Here is a 19,791-nt window from a genome sequence, read left to right as displayed (position 1 = left end):
AATAAAAAATTTTATACGTTTTAAAATGAAAGACTCTTGCTATGAAGGAAGTTATTAAGACATTTGTTAAAATTTGAATAGGATGGTAAGGTAGATAATGGTATTATATCGATGTTAGTTTTGATCATTTTACTGAGGAGTAAAGGGGTATCATGCCTGCAACTTTCTTTTTTTAGATTTTTTTTGCTTTTTGCTTTTTTTTTAATTTTAGAGAAAGAGAGAGAGTGTGTGTGAGTGGGGGAGAGGGCAAAGGGAGAGAAAGGGAAAGAAAATCTCTGCACTGAGCGTGGAGTGTGACACAGGGCTCGATCCCATGACCCTGGGACCATGACCTGAGCCAAAATCAAGAGTTGAATGCTTAATCAACTGAGCCACCCAGGTGTCCCTCATGTCTGAAACTTTCTGAAAAATATTTCAGAACAAATATATAGAATGATAAACTGGGGTAGAATCTTCATATTTGGGGACTCTGGGTGAAGGTTTTGTAGGAATTCTTTCCAGGTTTTTTTTTTCAGCTTTTCTCCAGCCTTGAATGTATTTAAACTAAGTTTTTTAAAAGGAGTTCCCATGGAGAAAGAGCTTTCTCACTCTGATGAAGCAGCCCAAGGTGGAGACCTGCCACTTCCTGGATCTGAACATTACCTGGTCAGGATGTGATTCTTAGAGCTGCTGTGTTCATCTCACAAATGTTAACAAGAGCTCCCCCTGGCCTCTAGGTCCTCTCCACCTTTCCTTTCTCCACTGGATCCTTTCTATCTTTGTAGGCACCACCTCCTCTACTTGAACCTTAATCTCACAGGGCTCTATTTTGGACCCTCTTTTCTTCTCATCATGAATCCTCCTAATTATATTTTTTCAAATTGTGGGTAGCAACTCACTGTCAGGTCACTGAACACAGAAGGCTGTGACCAGCACTGGGAGAAAGAACAGAGTATCACCGAATATCACATGTGGCAGATGTCCCCCAGCAGATGAGCAGATTCCTCATATCATCAGCCTGTCAACCATCCATACCTTGTCACTGCAGAATGTCAGTTGTCACCTCACCCCCAGCCTGCCCCAGATCAGCTGAAAAAAGAACATGAGAGAGCCCCTCTGTGTGCTTTATATCAGGCCCAGAACGAGGGTGCTAGGGACATAGCAGTAAACAAGAGACAAGGTAGTTACCATCCAGTAGGAAGGTAGATGTTGGACAAGTAAATCTCAAGCATTGAGAGTTGTTATAAAAGAGAAACCCAGTATTTACCCAAGGAATACAAAAACACGAATTCAAAGGGATGCATGTACCCCTATGTTTATAGCAGCAATATTTATAATAACCATGATATGGAAGCAGCCCAAGTATCCATCGATTTATGAATGGATAAAGATGTGATATGTATATGCAATGGAATATTATTCAGCTACAGAAAAGAATGAAATCCTGCCATTTACAACAACATGGATGGAGTCAGAGAGCATAATGCTAAGTGAAATAAGTCAGAGAAAGAAAAATACCATATGATTTCACTCATGGAATTTAAGAAACAAAACAAATGAAGAAAGCAAAAAGAGAAAGAGACAAACCAAGAAAGAAACTCTTAAGTACACAGAACAAACAGATGGTTACCTGAGGGGAGGTGGTTGGGGGATGGGTTAAATAGGTGATGGGGATTAGGAATGCCTGTGTTGTGATGAGTACCCAGGTGATGTATGGCGTTGTTGAATCACTATATTGTTCACCTGAAACTAACATAACACTGTATGTTAACCAACTGGAATTAAAAAAGGAAACCCAGGATACTATCACAGACTTTCATTGGGTCAGGAGAGTCAAGGATGGCACTCAGAGGATGGGGGGGCTTTGAATGAGTCCTGGATAGTGGATGTTCAGTGTCCGCCAGGCACAGAGGAAGAGTGGCTGGGAGATAACTTATTGATAGGGTGTTTTGATTACATGGGGAGTCAAAGGTGTGTCCTGGGTTTATGGCTGTGCAGACCCTTCCTTATGGCTCTTTTGGTTGCTTCTTTTTTGTTTGTTTGCTTATTTATTTTTGAAAGAGCACAAGTGGGGGAGGGGGAAGAGAGAGAGGGAGACACAGACTCTGAAGCAAGCTCCAGGCTCACGCAGAGCCCAGCACAGGGCTTGAACTCATAAACTATGAGATTATGACCCGAGCCGAATTCAGACTCTTAACCAACTGAGCCATCCAGATGCTCCCTCTTCTGGTTGCTTCTTTGTTTTCCTTACAAGACAAAACTTTTTTTTTTTGTTGTTTTTTTTATTTATTTTTGAGAGAGAAAGTATGAGCAGGAGAGGGGCAGAGAGAGAGGGAGACACAGAATCTGACACAGGCTCCAGGCTCTGACTTGTCAGCACAGAGCCCAATGGGGGGCTGGAACCCACAAACCATGAGATTGTGACCTGAGCTGAAGTCGGACGCTTAACTGACTGAGCCACCAAGACTGAGAACATCTTGAGGGCAGGGATTAAATCTTGTTTATTTAATCTCTGGCATCCATTATAATATCTGACATATCTTTACTGAAAGAATAAATGAATTCGGGATGTGGTGGTGGGTGGGGGGGGGGGGAAGGAGTTCTCATGGGAGATGACATTTCCAAAAAAACTCCACAAGCATATAACAGATTGTTTATTTTCATTCACATATAATTGGCCTCTTTTATTTTTTTAACTATACAGTTCACTCAGTTAAAGTATACAATTCAGGGGCATCTGGCTGGCCAGGTCTATTTTTAAATGTACAATCCAGTGGCATTAATTACATTTACAATGTGCAACCATCACGACTATCTCCAAAACTTTCGTCACCCCAAACAGAAACTCTGTACTCATTAAGCGATAATTGCTCCTTTCCCCTACCAGTCCCTAGTAACTTCTCTTCTACTTTCTATCCCAATGTAATTTGTGTATTCTAGATATTTTATATGCTCAGAATCATACAATATTTGTCCTTTTGTGTCTAGCTTACTACGTTTAGCCTAATGTTTTAAAGGTTCATCTATGCTATAACATGTTATACAGAATTTCATTATTAAAAAAATTTTTTTTAATGTTTATTTTGAGAGACTGAGTGGGGGAGGGGTAGAGAGAGAGGGAGACACAGAATCTGAAGCGGGCTCCAGGCTCTGAGCTGTCAGCACAGAGTCTGATGTGGGGCTCGAACTCAGGAGATGTGAGATCATGACCTGAGCTGAAGTTAGATGCTCAACCGACTGAGCTACCCAGGCACCCCCAGAATTTCATTATTTTTTTAAGACTGAATAACATGCCATTGTATATGTATCTCACGTTTTGTTTATCCATTCTTTCTGTTAATGGACACAGGTCATTTCCAACTTTTGGCCTTTGTGAATAATGCCGTAATGCACATTGGGCACAAATTTCTGTTTGAGTCCCTGCTTTCGTTCCTTTTGCATATATATCTAGGAATGGAATTACTGCATCATATGGTAATTCTATGTTTAGTTTTTTGAGGAAATGCCACACTGTCTTCTATAGCAGCTGCATATGCAGAGGCTCCGGTTTCTCCACATTCTTGCTAACACCGTTATTTTCTGCTGTTGCTTTTTTATTCTTTTAAAAATAGCTATCCTAGTGGGTATGAAGTAGTATCTCATTGTAGTTGTGATTTCTATTTCTGTAATGATGAGGGCTGTTGGCCATCTCTTTTCATGTTCTTACTAGTCATTTGTACATGTTCTTTGTAGAACTGTCTATTCAAATGCTCTGCCCATTTCTACATTGGATTGTCTTTCTTTGTTGAGGTTAGGCCTATTTTATAAATTTTGTGTTATTTTTTTTTAAGAACTTTTTTTTTAAGTTTGAGAGAGAGCAAGTGTCAGTGGGGAGGGGCAGAGAGCGAGAATCAGAGGTAGGCTTCTTGCACTGTCAGCACAGAGCCCAACGCAGGGCTTGATCTCATGAACTGCAAGATCATGACCTGAGCTGAAATGAAGAGTACACTGCTTAACCAACTGAGCCACTCAAGTGCCCCTATAAATATTTTTTAAATGTTTTGTTTATTTTTTGAGAGAGAGAACACGAGCGCATAAGCAGGGGAGGGGCAGAGAGAGAGGGGGACAGACGATCCTATGTGGGGTCTGTGCTGACAGGCTGACAGCAGCAGGGCTCCTGTGGGGCTTGAACTCATGAACTGTGAGATTATGACCTGAGCATAATCAGGTTGGACTCTCAACCAACTGAGCCCCCCAGGTGCCCTGAAGTTAAGCCTGTTTTAATAGTGATTGATTCTTATCTTTTTTTTTTTTCCTTTAAGAGATGTTTGCTTCAGTTATTTCAGGATTTTATTCAAAAATTTGATTCAGAGAACCTTATTCAGCAGCACTTAGTTTAAAAAAAGTCAAGACTTTTTCAACATTCTTTTCTCTGTCTTTAGTCTGAAAAGGAAGACAGATTTAAAGGAATCAAGAATCTGGTATTGATTTAATTTTGGAGGTAAAGTTTTAGCTAGGTATCATCCTCTTTTTCCTCTGTAGGGTTTAGAGAACTAGAGTGATGAGTAAGTTATTTATACTTAAAAATCATCTGGGCACTCTTGTATGCAGAGAAATATGCAAGTATGAATTGACACAAATGCTTTTGAGTAAAAGTTTGTCAGTAAATATCAGGAGCTTTAAAAGCTCAGGGGCGCCTGGGTGGCTCAGTCAGTTGAATGTCTGACTGTTGATATCAGCTCAGGTCACGATCTTGCCTTTGTGAGACTGAGCTCCTTGTTAGGCTTCGTGCTGAGCAGAACTTGCTTGGGATTCTGTCTCTCGCTCTCTCTCTGCTCCTCCCCTGCTTGTGCAAGCTCTCTCTCATTCTCTGTCTCTCAAAATGCATACACTTAAAAATAAAAGTTTATATTATTTAACTTAGTACTTCGTATTCTAAGAATCTGTTCAAATAAAGTATTCTCAACATTTTTTGATTTTTATAAAGCAAAGATATTCATTACAGAAGTATTCATTACACTATAGCAGTGATTTATTGTAAACAACTTACACATTCAGCAATAAAACAAAGCTAAGTAATTATTTATTCATGCAAATAAATACGAACCAGCTATTTAAATTAATGTTTATTTTTAAAAAGCAGCATTGAGGAGCTCCTTAGTGGCTCAGTTAGTTAAGTGTCTGACTTCGGCTCAGGTCATGATCTCAGAGTTCATGGATTTGAGCCCCGCATTGGGATCTCTGCTGTCAGTCCAGAGCCTGCTTCAGATCTCTCCCCCTCCCCCTGTCTATCAAAAATAACTAAACATTAAAAAAAAGATTTAAAATTGTCTGTAGATAAATATCTTTCTTAAAATGCACATATAAAAAGATTAGGAAGAAATATGGTAAATTAATAACCATGATTATCTGTAAGTATGTGAACATGTGAGGTTTTTTGTTGTTGTTCCTTTCTATATTTTCAAAACTTCTGTGGTGAGCATGTAATTTTTCTAAGTTTCAATATTTTGATTTTTTTTTTTTTTTAAGAAGCTCTACACTCAACATGGGGCTTCAACTCATGGCCCCCAAATCAGGAGTTGCATCTCTGCCAACTGAGCCAGCCACGTACCCCCAAGATTTTATTTAAGGTTTTTTTTATTTTTTAAGGTTTATTATTTTGAGAGAGAGATAGCATGTGTGATTGGGGGAGGGGTAGAGAGAGAACGAGAGAGAGAATCTCAAGCCAGATTCTGATATGGTACTCAAACTCATGAACCGTGAGATCATGACTTGAGCCAAAATCAAGAGTTGGATGTCTAACTGACTGAACCACCCAGGTGCCCTGAATCTATTCTTAATGTAAAAAGTTTGAACAACTTCAAGAAAGCTAAATACTCCTTAAATCACCATCCAGTCCAGTGGTAATCATTATTTTCAGTTAATGTGCTTTATTTAGACTTTTATACAGTGTATGTGTATATGTGTATAGCAATATAAGTATACAGTTTACTGTTGTGTAAGTGTTTTATATAAATGGTAACTATCAGGTATTTTTCTAGGTTGATATATCTTGCAGGGCTTTCCATGTCAGTAGGTCAAGATCACTTCATTATTCTTAAATATACTGGTTCATAGTACAGATATATTACAGTTTCTTTTCCTTTTCATAGCATTTAAATTGTTTCTGGGGCGCCTGGGTGGCTCAGTCGATTGAGCATCCGACTTCAGCTCAGGTCATGATCTCGCAGTTTGTGAGTTCGAACCCCACGTCGGGCTCTGTGCTGACTGCTCAGAGCCTGGAGCCTGCTTCAGATTCTGTATCTCTCAGTCTCTCTCTGTGCCCCTCCCCCACTCGCGCTCTGTCTCTCTCTCAAGAACAAATAAACATTAAAAAAAATTAAAAAGTTAAATTGTTTTTAATTTTTCACTATTTGGTATAATGGCCATCTGGGAAAAGTATGCACACTTAGAATTTTCATAATTCTGCCAAGTTGCTTTACAAAATTACCATTCATATTTTTACTATTAACATGAGTATCTACAGCATATCTCTCCATATTATTTTTATGATGTCCACAAAATAATAGCAGTAAGAAATATGTAATAACAGGATTGTAAGAGGGATGTGCTCATCTTTTTCAGACCTTGTTTTACCTGAGTTGCTTTTAGCAGTAAATAAGAGAAAATCCAACTCAGTGGCTTAAACAATAAGGAATTTTTTCGGTTAACGTAAGAGGAAGTCCAGAATTAGAAGGGGCTCTAGGGCTGGTCAAGCAGTTCAGTGACATATGAAGCCCTGAGTTCTTTCTGCCTCTCCACTCTGCTGTGCAGTGCCTGTATTTTCCTGAAGTTAAAGCTGCCAGTGGCATTCCGGATCCATTTTCCCAATGCCAGAGATATGGTCTGGCTTCCCATTGTTCTCTTTTAAAAATAAGAAAGGCCTTCTTTCCCCAGAACCTCTTAGGAATACTCTTTTCATTGGATCAGATTGATAGGCCTGCCAGTCTTGGACAAGGGAGATAGGATTGCCATTGATTAGTTTAATCTGATCAGCTGATAGGGAGTGAATTTTGAGGAGTCCAGGGGTAATCAGTGCTGGTTGCAGAGCACAGACGCTCAGATAAGTTAAGTGGTGTATGGATACAGGAGCAAATACGAATGCACAGGAAGCCGTCAGACTCCTCCCCCCAACAGTGTTTTTAGAAATCAGCTGCTATGATTTCTTGCTTCTGTTTCTGTCATCATCTGCTCTGTCTCTGTTTTTCTCTTTGGGTCTGTTCTGACTCTCTGCTTGTAGTGCTGCTATTGATTACTTCTCTTCTACTTTCCTTTGCCTTTTATGATAAAAACATTTTATATAGTGTAAATATCTGAATCACACATTTTACATTGTACAGGTTTGAGAAATGATTGTGAAGAATAGGATATCAGAAAATTGTTTTGTATAAAACTTGGTTTAATATTACTCAGTAATTTCTCTTGAATTCTGATGTCAAATTGGGCTGCCAGTAAAGATGGTACAGTAAACTCAAGTTTTGTTCACTCCTACTCCAGATACAGAGCAATAAAGAATAAAATGTAAGTGGCAAGAATATACAAAGCCCACCTGAAGGAAAATTATTTTTAGGCAAATAGACTATGAAAGAAAAAGGAAAGGACCCTGGTTTTCTATTTTAAAATATAAGTTTATGGTTTTCTGATGAGAAAATCAGTATAACTTCATCATAGAAATTTGGAAAATATAAGGAGGTATAAAGAAAACAGGAAAAATGTCAACCTTAAGATTTAATGAACTTTAATTGGCAAATTAAAAATTAAAGTAGTATTTTGAACAAAAAGCTTTCACATTTCACTGTGAAGTCTTTAGATGTCTTATTAACCTGTAGTTCAGATATTCTCAACCTTGGCAGCATTGACATTTTGGACATGATGAGTTCTTTCCTGTGGGAGAGGTCCTATATATTGTAGGATGTTAACAGCATCCGTATCTTCTACCTAATGCAGGTTAGTAGTGCCCAGTTGTGACAACTGAACATCTCCAGGTATTGCCGTATGTCTCTAGGGTGCAAAATTGTTCCTAGTTGAAAACCATTGCTCTGGTTAAATAAATAGTATGACACTTGAAAATAGAAGGTAGGAAGTTAATAGCTTTAACATAAGGAATTCACACAGAAGTTGGATTAACAGGCAGAAAGACTTCATCTGACCAAGCAGTAATTGAAGGCATTTTGACTGAGAAGCTCTGTGTCTGGATTTGGATGTTGTCCCCCAACCACACCCCTCAGCCTGAGAGGCTCATATCCTGGTTTGACTCTAGTCTTGAGGGTAGTGAGTGCCAACTGTGGAAAGGGTAAACAACTTCCTATTTGGGATTTTTGTCCAAATATATCTGGACTTTTTCAAGAACAAGCAACTTCTTATTTGGAATTGTTTATCAGAATTACTTGATGGTTCTGAGAAAATAATATCCCACATGGGGCTACTTAAGTCCTCTTCATTTCTCCTTATGAATGACCTCAGGTGACTTTCTTCTGGCTTTCAGTTGAGGACCTTATCCATCATTGAGGTGAGTGAATTGATTTCCTTCATGGGTATATTTCCTTTCTTAGAGGAATCTCCATTGGAGACCTTTTCCATTTTGGGGTGGCTATAGCCCAGGATGAGTTTTGTCTACAACCTGAGGCAATATATTTACTTGTGAGAAACTTAACTCAGCTTGAGGTTTGCTTTCAGAGTATTTTTTTAATAGAAGAAAAAAAAATTTTTATTGTGGCAAGATATATGTAACCATTTTTAAGTGTACAGTTCGGTGGCATTAATTATATTCACTATGTTGTACAACCATCACCTTCTATTTCAAAACCTTTTTCATCACCCCAAACAGAAACTATATACCTGTTAAATAATAACTTTCCATTTCCCCCTTACCTCTAACCCCTGCTAACCTCTGTTCTACTTTCTGTCTCTGAATTTGCCCCTTCTAGATGTTTCATATAAGCAAAATCATACAGTATTTGTCTGTGTCTTTTTTATGTTCTCAGGGTTCATCCATGTTGTACAGAATTTCATTCCCTTTTAAGGCTGAATAATATTCCATTGTGTGTATATACCACATTTTGTTTATCAATTTATTTGTTGATGGATATTTGGGTTGCTTCCATAGAGTATTTTTAAGTTGTCAGTAATTCTTAAAACCTTAAGGAATTTAAAGGTTGTGGAGGTTGGGAATGTTACAGATATTCTGGAAATAGGTCATTTCCTATACTATGTGTAACAATTTCTTTTACGGACTAATTACTATCTGTATATTTGGTTCTCAGTAATGATTTTATAGACACATGCTTTAAAAATTTTTTTTATTAATATTTATTTTTTTGAGAGAGAGAGAGTGCAAGTGGGGGAGAGGTAGAGAGAGAGGGAGACACAGAATCTGAAGCAGGCTCCAGGCTCTGAATTGTCAGCACAGAGGCCAATGCAAGGCTTGAACCCACAAACCATGAGATCATGACCTGAGCCAAAGTTGGACACCGACTGAGCCACCCAAGTGCTCCATATAGATACATGCTTTTGACTTCATTAATACATTTCCCTTTTTCTGTGTTTTCTTGTGTATAGAGAGTTGTAGAGTTAGAAGGTTATTTCGATGTTGTCTAATTTAGTTTACAATCCGCATGAAATTGCTCTCACAGCATCTTTCATTGACAGTTCTCTCACTTTACTGTTTCTACTGTAACAGTGAATGACTTTTATTGATTTGCTTTTTGCTTTTTGAAGGGATAGTTCTCTTGTCTCCATGTATTCAACCCTGTTTTCCTAGTCTATTGTAATCTGGCTTTTGCGCTACCACTGCACTGATTAAATTGAGCTGAGCATTGGCATCTTTTATTATTGTGGTAAAATATATAGAACATAAAATTTATCATTTTAACCATTTTTAAATATACAGTTCTGTGGCATTAAGTACGTTCACATTGTTCTGCAACTGTCACCACCATCCATCTCCAGACTTTTCCATCTTCTCCAACTGGAACTTTATACCCATTAAACAATAACTCTCCATTACTCCCTTCCCTCAACACCTGGTAACCACCATTCTACTTTCTTTTTCTTTTTTTCCAGTTTTATTTTATTTTATTTTATTTTATTTTATTTTATTTTATTTTATTTTTAATTTTTAATTTTTAATTTTTAATTTTTTCTTTTATTTTAGAGAGAGCAAGAGCACTAGTAGGGGAGAGGGGCAGAGGGAGAGAGAGAAAGGATATCTCAAGCAGGCTCCATGCTCAGCACGGAGCCTGGCACAGTGCTCTATCCCACGACCCTGGGATCACAACCCGAGCCAAAATTAAGAGTCAGATGCTTGGGGCGCCTGGGTGGCTTATTTGATTAAGTGGCTGACTTCAGCTCAGGTCATGATCTCACAGTTCATGAGTTCAAGCCCCACATCAGACTCTGTGCTGACAGCTCAGAGCCTGGAGCCTGCTTCAGAGTCTGTGTCTCCCTCTCTCTCTCTGCCCCTCCCCAGCTCTGTCTCTCTCTCTCTCTCAAAAATAAACATTAAAAAAAAACAAAACAAAACAAGTCAGATGTTTAACTGACTGAGCCACCAAGGTACCCCTTCCAGTTTTATTGAGTTATAATTGACATATAACATTGTATTGATTTTAGGTATACAATATGATGATTTGATAGATACGTATATTGCAAAATGATACCGCAATAAGTTTAGTTAAAATCTATCACCTCGTATAATTACAGAATTTTTGTGTATATTTGTGTGTGATGAGAGCTTTTAAGATCTCATCTCTTAGCAACTTTCAGTTGAGTTACTTGAGTCACTATGCTGTACATTACATCCCAGAATTTATTTGTCATATAACTGAACGTTTACACCTTTTGACTCCCTTTATGCATTTTGCCCACCCTCCACTCCTACCTCTGGTAACCACCAATCTATACTCTATGAGTTCAATTTTTTTTTTTTTTTTTTTTTTTAGATTCCACATATCAATGCGATCATGCAGTATTTATCTTTCTCAATGACTTTATTTGACTTAACGCGCACAAGGTCAATCTATTTCACAAATGGAAGAACTTTCCTTCTTTTTTACGGCTGAATAATATTCCTGGTGTGTGTGTTTGTGTGTATGTATCACATTTTCTTTATTCAACACCATTCTATTTTCTGTCTCTATGAATTTGCTTAGGTATACCTCGTATAAGTGGAATCATATAATATTTGTCCTTTGTGTCTGGCTTATTATATTTAGCAATGTATACCTTCAAGGTTCATCCATGTTGTAGCAGGTGTTGGAATTGTATTCCTTTTTAAGGGTGAATAATATTCCATTGTATGTATATACCACATTTGGTTTATCCATTCAGCTGTTGATATTTGAGTTGCTTCCACTTTCTGGCTGTTGTCAGTAACACTGCTATGAACATGGTGTACAAGTGTCTGTTTGAATCCCTGTTTTAATTTCATCTTTCTTAATTATTTCTTCCTTCCTTCCTTCCTTCCTTCCTTCCTTCCTTCCTTCTCTTTCTTTCTTTCTTTCTTTCTTTCTTTCTTTCTTTCTTTCTTTCTTTCTTTCTTTCTTTCTTTCTTTTCCTTCCTTGCTTCTTTCTCTTCCTTCCTTCCTTCCTTCCTTCCTTCCTTCCTTCCTTCCTTCCTTCCTTCCTTCTTTCTCTTCCTTCCTTCCTTCCTTAGTCCAGCTTTTTATTGAATATGTTACAAAAAGGTTTAGTCAAATAGACCAAAGCCCATGTTATCAGACTCCTCAGGTTCTTCCCTCCTTGCTTCACTTCTCCTCAGCTGAGGCAGCAGTTGTGGAGGGGGCAGGGTTTCCTGCTGGGGCAGGTCCACCACCCTTTCACTGCAGATGAAGCTTCCATGTTGACGTTGGCGAGAGCCTCTGCACACAAGCCTGGTCAGAAAGGTCCAGCACTTACTTTGGCTGCATTAATGAGAACATTCATCTTATCTCTGTAACTGTTACCTCATCATTGTGCAGGATGAGGGGCCAGTAGATGCAGGTGAAAGTGTTGGGCTGGCAGCTGGCGGCCAGGCTATTCACAGGATGAAGTGAGGGCTTTACCCCAACATGGCCTTAGCTTCCTTGGAAGGACCAAGCACCTTAGCAGCAAATGCAGAAACAGGCTCCCTTCTTTCATTTCTTTTGGGTATCTACTCAAGAGTGGAAGTGCTGGACCATATACTATTGTTTGATTTTTTTGAGGAACAATGCTAAGTTTTAAATGGAAGTGCTAATAAGATCTACAAATCTTAAGTGCCCAGATTTTGAATTTTTTTGAAAGTTTATTTATTTTGAGAGAGAGAGAGGGAGAGAGAGAATCCCAAGCAGGCTCTGCACTATCAGTGCACGGAGCCTGATATGGGGCTCAAACTCAACAAACCTGTGAGATAATGACCTGAGCCAAAATCAAGAATTGGATGCTTAACCAACTGAGCCAGCCAGGCACCCCATTGAATTTTGACACATACATATACTCATGTAATCATCACTCATATCATTTTCATCACCCAGAAAGTTTCCTCGTGCCCCTTTACAGTCAGTCCTCCCTTCAGTTCTCTAGAGGGGGCTATTCTGATTTCTGTCCCTGTAAATTAATTTTGTGTGTGCTTGAACTTCATACAGAGGGAATCATATGATATGTACTGTGTAGCTTTTGGTATCTTTTCCTCAACATAGTGTTTTTGAGGTTCATCCATGTTGCAATAATGTATCAGTAGTTTATTTTTTTAAAGTACTGTATAATGTGTCATTGTATAAATGAATATACCATTTTATCCATTCTCCTATTGGTGAACATTTGTGTTGTTTCCAGATTTTGAGTATCATGTAAAAGCTTCTATGAACATTCATTTACACATCTGTGTGTGTGTGTGTGTGTGTGTGTGTGTGTGTGTGTGGTAGGTGTTTTCATTTCTCTACAGTAAGTACCTAGGGAATGGAATTGCTGGGCCATATATAAAGTGTATATTTTAATTTTATGAGAGACTGCCAAAGTGGTTGTGTAATTGTACTGTCCCACCAGCAATTATGAGATTTCTGATTGCCCTGAATTTTTACTAACATTTGTTACTCTCAGTCTTTTTCATATTAGACATGCTGGTAGATATGTTGTAGTATCTTATTATGACTTTAATTTGCATTGTCCTTATGACTAAGTAAGTTGAACGCTTTTTCATATACTTGTCATTTCTTTTGTGAAAGAAATATTAAGGTTTTTGCTTGTTTTATTTTTAATTTTTTTTAAATTTGTATTTTAATATTTCTGTATTTTTTGAGAGAGAGAGAGAGCCTGAGTGAGCATGGGGTAGGGGCAGAGAGAGAGGGAGACACAAAATCTGAAGCAGGCTCCAGGCTCTGAGCTATTATGATCGCGTAGAGCCTTACGTGGGGCTTGAACTCATGGACCGCAAAATCATGACCTGAGCTGAAGTCAGACGCTTAACTGACTGATCCACCCAGGTGCCCCTTAACCTGTTCACTGCATTGAAGTCCCTCTGTTGTAAATTCTCAAGTGGTTTTTATGGTCCCTTGTTAAACCTGACTGATAATCACAGAGCTCAAGTAAAAAAAATATCTTACATTTACATTTGTTTCAAGATGTGTCATCTTTCTTTTCTTTTAATTCCAGTGTACATGTACAGTGTTAATGTTAATTTCAGGTGTACAATATAGCAATTGGACAATTCCATATATTACTCAGTGCTCAACAAAACAAGTATACTCTTGGTGTACCAGGGTGGCTCAGTCGCTTGTGTCTGACTTTGGCTCAGGTCATGATCTTGCAGTTTGTGGGTTTGAGCCTGGCATTGGGCTCTCTGCTGTCAGCGTGGAGCCTGCTTTGGATCCTCTGTCCCATTTTCTCTCTGCCCCTCCCCCACTCTCACTGCCTGGCTCTCAAAAATAGACATTTCAAAAGTTAAAAGTATTTATTTATTTAGAGAGAGAGCGTTAGTGTCAGCAGGGAGGGTCAGAGAGAGGGAGAGAGAGAATCCCAAGTGGGCTCAGAGCCTGACGTGGGGCTCTGTTTCACAAAAGATCATAACCTAAGCCAAAATCAGGAGTCAGATGCTTAACCAGCTAGGTCACCCAGGCATCCCAAGATAAATGTACTCTTAATACTCTTTACCTATTTCCCTATTCCCCCACCCCTCCCCTTTGGTCTATCCATTTGCTCTCTGTTAAGAGTCTGTTTTTTGGTTTCTCTTTTTTTCCCTTTGTTTGTTTTGTTTCTTAAATTCCACATGAGTGAAATCATATGATATTTGTCTTTTTCTGACTGACTTATTTCACTTAGCATTATACTTTCTATATCCATCCGTGTTGTTACAAATGGTAAAATTTCATCTTTTTTATGGCTGAGTAATATTTCATTGCATATATGTACCACATCTTCTTTATCCATTGATGGACACTTGGGCTGCTTCCATATCTTGGCTATTGTAAATAATGTTGCCATAAACATAGGGATGCATATCTCTTCAAATTAGTCTTTTTTGTATTCTTTGGGTAAATACCCAGTAGTACAGTTACTGAATCATAATGGTAGTTCTATTTTTAATTTTTGGAGGAACCTCCGTAGTGTCTCCTACAGTGGCTGCACCAGTTTTTATTCCCATGAACAGTGCATGAGGGTTCCATTTTCTCTACATCCTCATCAGCACTTGTTTTGTTGTTTCTTGTGTTGTTGATTCTGACAGGTGTGAGGTGATATCTCATTGTGGTTTTGATTTGCATCTCCCTGATGATGAGTGAAGTTAAACATTTTTTCATGTGTTGGTTGGCCACATGTATGTCTTTCTTGGAGAAATGACTGTTCATGTCTTTTGCCCATTTTTTAAATTGGATTATTTCTTTGGTGTTGAGTTGTATAAGTTCTTTATGTATTTTGGATACTAACCCCTTATTGGATATATCATTTGTAAATATCGTCTCCATTTCAGTAGATTGTCTTTTAGTTTTGTTAATTTCCTTTGCTGTCCAGAAGCTTTTTTATTTTGATGTAGTCCCAGTAGTTTCTTTTTACTTTTGTTTTCTTTACCTCAGGAGAAGACTTGTTGTATCTTTTCATGTCCCAAATTGAGATAGTAAAGTGTTAGAAGTCCTGTTATAACATGAAGAAATTAACATTTATTGAGTGGCCACTTTCAGATTTTTCGTAGTTTTCCAGTGAAAATTATAGAGGGAAAAATGGAGGCCCAGAGAAGTTAAATAACTTGCTGTAGGTCCCAGAGAAGGCTGGTATTGAATCAGGATGGGAATTCTACATATAAAAACCATGCGTGATGTGTCTGCTTATCCAGGAAGAGATCCTTTACCAAAGAAGGGTTCATTTATAATGTACTTCTAAAAGTCTTAGTTATTTTAGAAGATTTTTCAGCTAAGAATTCAAGGCACAATAATTTTCTGCTCAGCTTTCATTTTTCTGGTATGTTATTCCCTAGCACTGATCAAAGTTTAAGATAAAAATTTGAGTTAGGGCCATTACTAAGAGACTTTGGCCCCTAGGACAAATTACAAGGGAGAAGAATTCTTGTACTGTTATGTTTATTTGGTTGTGTAATTGTTTAAGATAGAAGTCTGGTGTATCCTTAGTGGGGAAAGAAAGAGGAGAGATGTCACAAAAGAGTAGAATGGGGGCAGGAGAATAGAAGGGCCAAGGGAGTATGGTTGCCAGGTTGCCAGCTTTCCACCCCTACTGCCTCAGTGATGGTGGAGGGGCAGGGTGGGAACTGGAGATAGGAATGAGGTGCAGCGGCTGAAAGGCATTACCTTGTCTTCATCTCATCAGCCGGCCACCTGACCTCTGTGATAATAGAGGTTCCTGAAGTGTAGCATCAGAGATGACTGCCCTGCTCTGCTGTAAAATAGAGGAGGCTGTGCTTTGCCTTTACATGTCTATCTTTTTTTAGAGGATCTTTCACATAGGTAATTGTCATAATACTTGGTGAAAGCATGTAAGAACCAGTACCCCTGTTTGTAGTGGGAATTGGAGTGAGCAATGATTTGGGATACAAGAAATTCAACTTACACATTTACAGGTAAAATTCTAACATAGACTCAAGACTTACAGACTCTAGGGATTTCTAAGGCATCCAGAATTCCCTCATCTTAGAAAATAAATAATAATGCAGATAATAAAAATAATAGCGACAGCTAACACTTCTGTAGAGCTTAATTATATGCCAGAATTTGAACCTCTTTATATATATTGTCATTCAGTCCTCACAACTCTGTGAGGATATTTTATTCCTTGACCTTCCTATTTAAATGTGTAACCCCTTACCTGTACTCCTTGTCCTCTGCTTTTGTAGAAAAATACCACTCCTATAAAACTTACTTTATTATCATCTGTCCCTTCTGTTAGCACTCTCTGACTTACCCCCAATCCTGTCCCCACTGATTTAAGGCAGGAGGTCAGTTTGGTTCACTTTTGTATTGTCAATGCCTAGAATAGGACCTGGCACATGGTAGGTGCTCAGTGAATATTTGTTGAATGAATGAATGAATGAGTCTCTATTTTATAGATGAGGAAACTATATTTCCCAAGATCACACAGTTAGAAATAGGACAGTGAAATTCCAGTCTTTGATGAAGCTAGAATTCTCTTAGCTTTTAGACAAATTATATCTCCAGGAGTGTGAAATGACCTTTAAGCCAGATTTGGCGATGGCTTCCCTTCTTTTAATCCCTAGGTTTGCATTTCTTTTTTTTTTTTTTTTTAATTTTTTTTTTAACGTTTATTTATTTTTGAGACAGAGAGAGACAGAGCATGAACGGGGGAGGGTCAGAGAGAGAGCGAGACACAGAATCTGAAACAGGCTCCAGGCTTTGAGCTGTCAGCACAGAGCCCGACGCGGGGCTCGAACTCACTGACCGCGAGATCATGACCTGAGCTGAAGTCGGCCGCTCAACCGACTGAGCCACCCAGGCGCCCCACTAGGTTTGCATTTCATGGGCCTCTGGGCTCTTAAATTATTTTACAGATTGAATATTTTTTTCCTCCATTCTTTATCCAGGAAAAACAAAAAATTACTCATCTTTTATTGTGAAGTTTTAAAAATAGCAAAACTCTGATTTACATTTTATGAATTTTGTCTATAGCCTGAAGCTGTAGAAGCAATGATACTTAGTCATATTTTAAACTCAAAGGGTTCAGTGTCTCCTTGCACTCTTTCCCTTGAGGGGGCATGTGACAGAGGAATAGGCCGTACAAATGAGACTTGGCCCAAGATTACTCAGTAAGCCACTTGCCCCAGAACTATTCATCATGGTGTATTTCTTTACCCACTTGACATGTGTGCACGAGCACCACACCCATCTCTAAACTTGGTGATCAGTATGGCCTTTTGTAGGAAATTTAATTCTGGAAGTGGGTTAGGCAGAACATGAAAGGCTAAGATCTGACAGTTGAGGGAGCTTAAGGAAAGAAGGAAGGAAACAGAAGTCATCAGAGAATCTCAACTAGGAAGAAGGGCAGTCCCACTCAGAGTGTGGGTTTTTGGAAGGTGAAGAGTATAGTGCTGTTGAACACTTTACCTTCTTTTCCTTTTGGCATATGAAACCATACCCATTCTTTCTGTCACAATTTTACCTTATAAATTCCATTGACAATCCCTGTTCTTGGGAAGGACTAAGCAGCAATACTTTGTTATTGTGTTCTGACACCATTAACTCGGGGTCACAGGAAACTTCTTTTCCTTCCTGTTATATTATGGACCTGCAAGTGTTAGCTTTTGCCTTGATGTATCTCCTAAGATTCTGGAACAGAATGATCACAAATAATTAGAAATCATTTCCATCTTGTTTCCTGCTATTCCCTTTCTTTTATGTTTTTAAAAGGGAATATCTCAAATATATATTAAAGTGCATTAAAAAATACAAACATCTGTGTACTCACTGGCCAGATTTAACAAATTAAAAAAATGTAGTTATGTATACTTTAGAGATTTTTATTCTTTTTTGAGAAATGAAAGCATTAATGAGCTGAAGTCCCTCCTTTTTAACTTTCCTCCCACCCCCTTCCTCACAACTATTCTGAGGTTGGTGTGAACCCTTCTCTTTCTTTCATAGAAAAATAATTTCTTAATGAATTTTTACCCATATTTTTAATCCTTTGAATTCGAAGGATAGTAACTCATTTTATGGTTTATCATGAATCATTTTCAGTGGCTCAAATAGATTTTTTTGGTCATTGTCCTTCTCATTCCTGGACAACAGTATAATGTTTTACCTTGTTATTGCTAGAACCATATTTAACTCTTTTTGGTCCTCTGATCTATCAGATGGGATGTTAACTGTGTTATGTATTTTTTTGTTGGTAACATTCCTGAAATATTTCTTAGAAATTCTTCGTATTCACCTTCAGTAACCAGGGAGAGAGAGAGAAGTAACAAAAGAATTATTTTATTTTTTTCAGGCCAAGTTACCATTTGAGAAACTGACACTATGAGCCACAAAAAACTGAGAAGTGTAATATTCAATGTGTAATATTCAATGTGTAATAGTAGGACAAATATCTATTAGTTTAAAAACCTGTACATTCTTGTGGTCAACAGCATGAAGAATTTAAAGCAATACTGCCATAGGTTTATGGTTAAATGTGAGCACGATGCTAAAGGAGAAAATCTAACAATGGCTATTATGTTTGTTTTGTCAAAATATGCTCACCAGCTCAAGAGTTTCCTATTTTGGAGAAGCAGAACTGGTTGATACATCTTCACTATATACGGAAGGATTATGAAGCATGCAAGGTGAGAGATTGTAATGACAGAGACCATGAGAGGCAGGCTTTGATTAGATAGCTAACAATTGTGGCTCTTAAATCCCACTAATAACATATGAATTCCTGTTTCCCCACACTGTGTATATTGGTTAGCTTTTGCTAGGATAATGCTGTTAACAACCTCAAAATTTCAGTGGCTTCTAACAGCAGACATTTAATTATTGCTCATGGGCCTCCAGATTGGCTGTGGGTTGGTTGGGTCTGACTACAGGCTGGGGGTCAGATTCATGTGTGCTCCATGTGTCTTCTCATTTCAAGACCAGGGTAAAGGAGCAGCCGCTCTCTGGGACTTGTTGCTCTCATGGTGAATGGCCAGTGTTCAACACAGCATAGTATTTAACTTTCTCATCTCTGGATAGGTGAAAAATGGTATTTCATTGAGTTTTATAATTCTCTTATTTTGATGAACTTGATCATCATTTGTATATTTAAAAACAATTTGTATTTCCTTTTTCTCTAAACTATATCTTTGGAAACATACTATACATGTTATATACTTGCTGGCAGACAATAGTATTAACATGCAAAATATATCCTTGAAACTGTCTTATGGCATTTGGAACTTTGTCATGCTTCTAAGGTTATAGTTTCAAAGTTTTACCTGTGGCATTTGTACCTATGGCAATGTACAGAACTAGAAATGGTTAGTACCAGTATGAATCTTAAAAGGGTTCTTTCTTTCCTTTTGTGATACTACTATCCTTTTCTTTTTTCCCTTTTCCTGTTGTTTTTTTTTTTAAAGTTTATTTATTTATTTTGAGAGAGAGAGGAGAGACCATTTTGAGAGAGACAGGAGAGGAGGGGGAGAGAGAGAGAGGGAGAGACAATCCCTTGTAGATTACAGTGCAGAGCCTGACCTGGGGCTCAATCTCATGAACTGTGAGATCCTGACCTGAGCTGAAATCAAGAGTCAGATGCTTAATCCACTGAGCTACCTAGGCACTGCCCCTTTTCCTTTTTTGACAACTTTCTCTGTTTCCTGTTTTTGGCATCTCTTCCTTGTTTATTTCTTAAGCATTGGAGATGTTCCTA

General features: G+C 38.2%; 1 protein-coding gene across 5 annotated transcripts in view; it reads left to right on the top strand.

Moving 5' to 3' along the window:
- Window positions 1-19,791, top strand: part of BBS4 (Bardet-Biedl syndrome 4) — a 54,963-nt gene that overhangs the window by 14,966 nt on the left and 20,206 nt on the right. For 4 of the 5 annotated variants that reach the window (XM_045059053.1, XM_011282956.4, XM_045059052.1 and 1 more), the window contains exon 3: window positions 18,648-18,727. In XM_045059053.1, the coding sequence (XP_044914988.1) occupies window positions 18,648-18,727 (80 nt within the window). Of the gene's footprint in view, window positions 1-15,937; window positions 16,016-18,647; window positions 18,728-19,791 lie in introns of those variants that run through there. The other variant, XM_019832085.3, reaches the window with a different exon arrangement.

The sequence above is a fragment of the Felis catus genome, chromosome B3 (assembly GCF_018350175.1).
Source record: "Felis catus isolate Fca126 chromosome B3, F.catus_Fca126_mat1.0, whole genome shotgun sequence".
NCBI lineage: Eukaryota > Metazoa > Chordata > Mammalia > Carnivora > Felidae > Felis > Felis catus.
The sequence above is the reverse complement of the archived record's forward strand: the minus strand, read 5'-3'. Positions and strand labels throughout refer to the sequence as shown.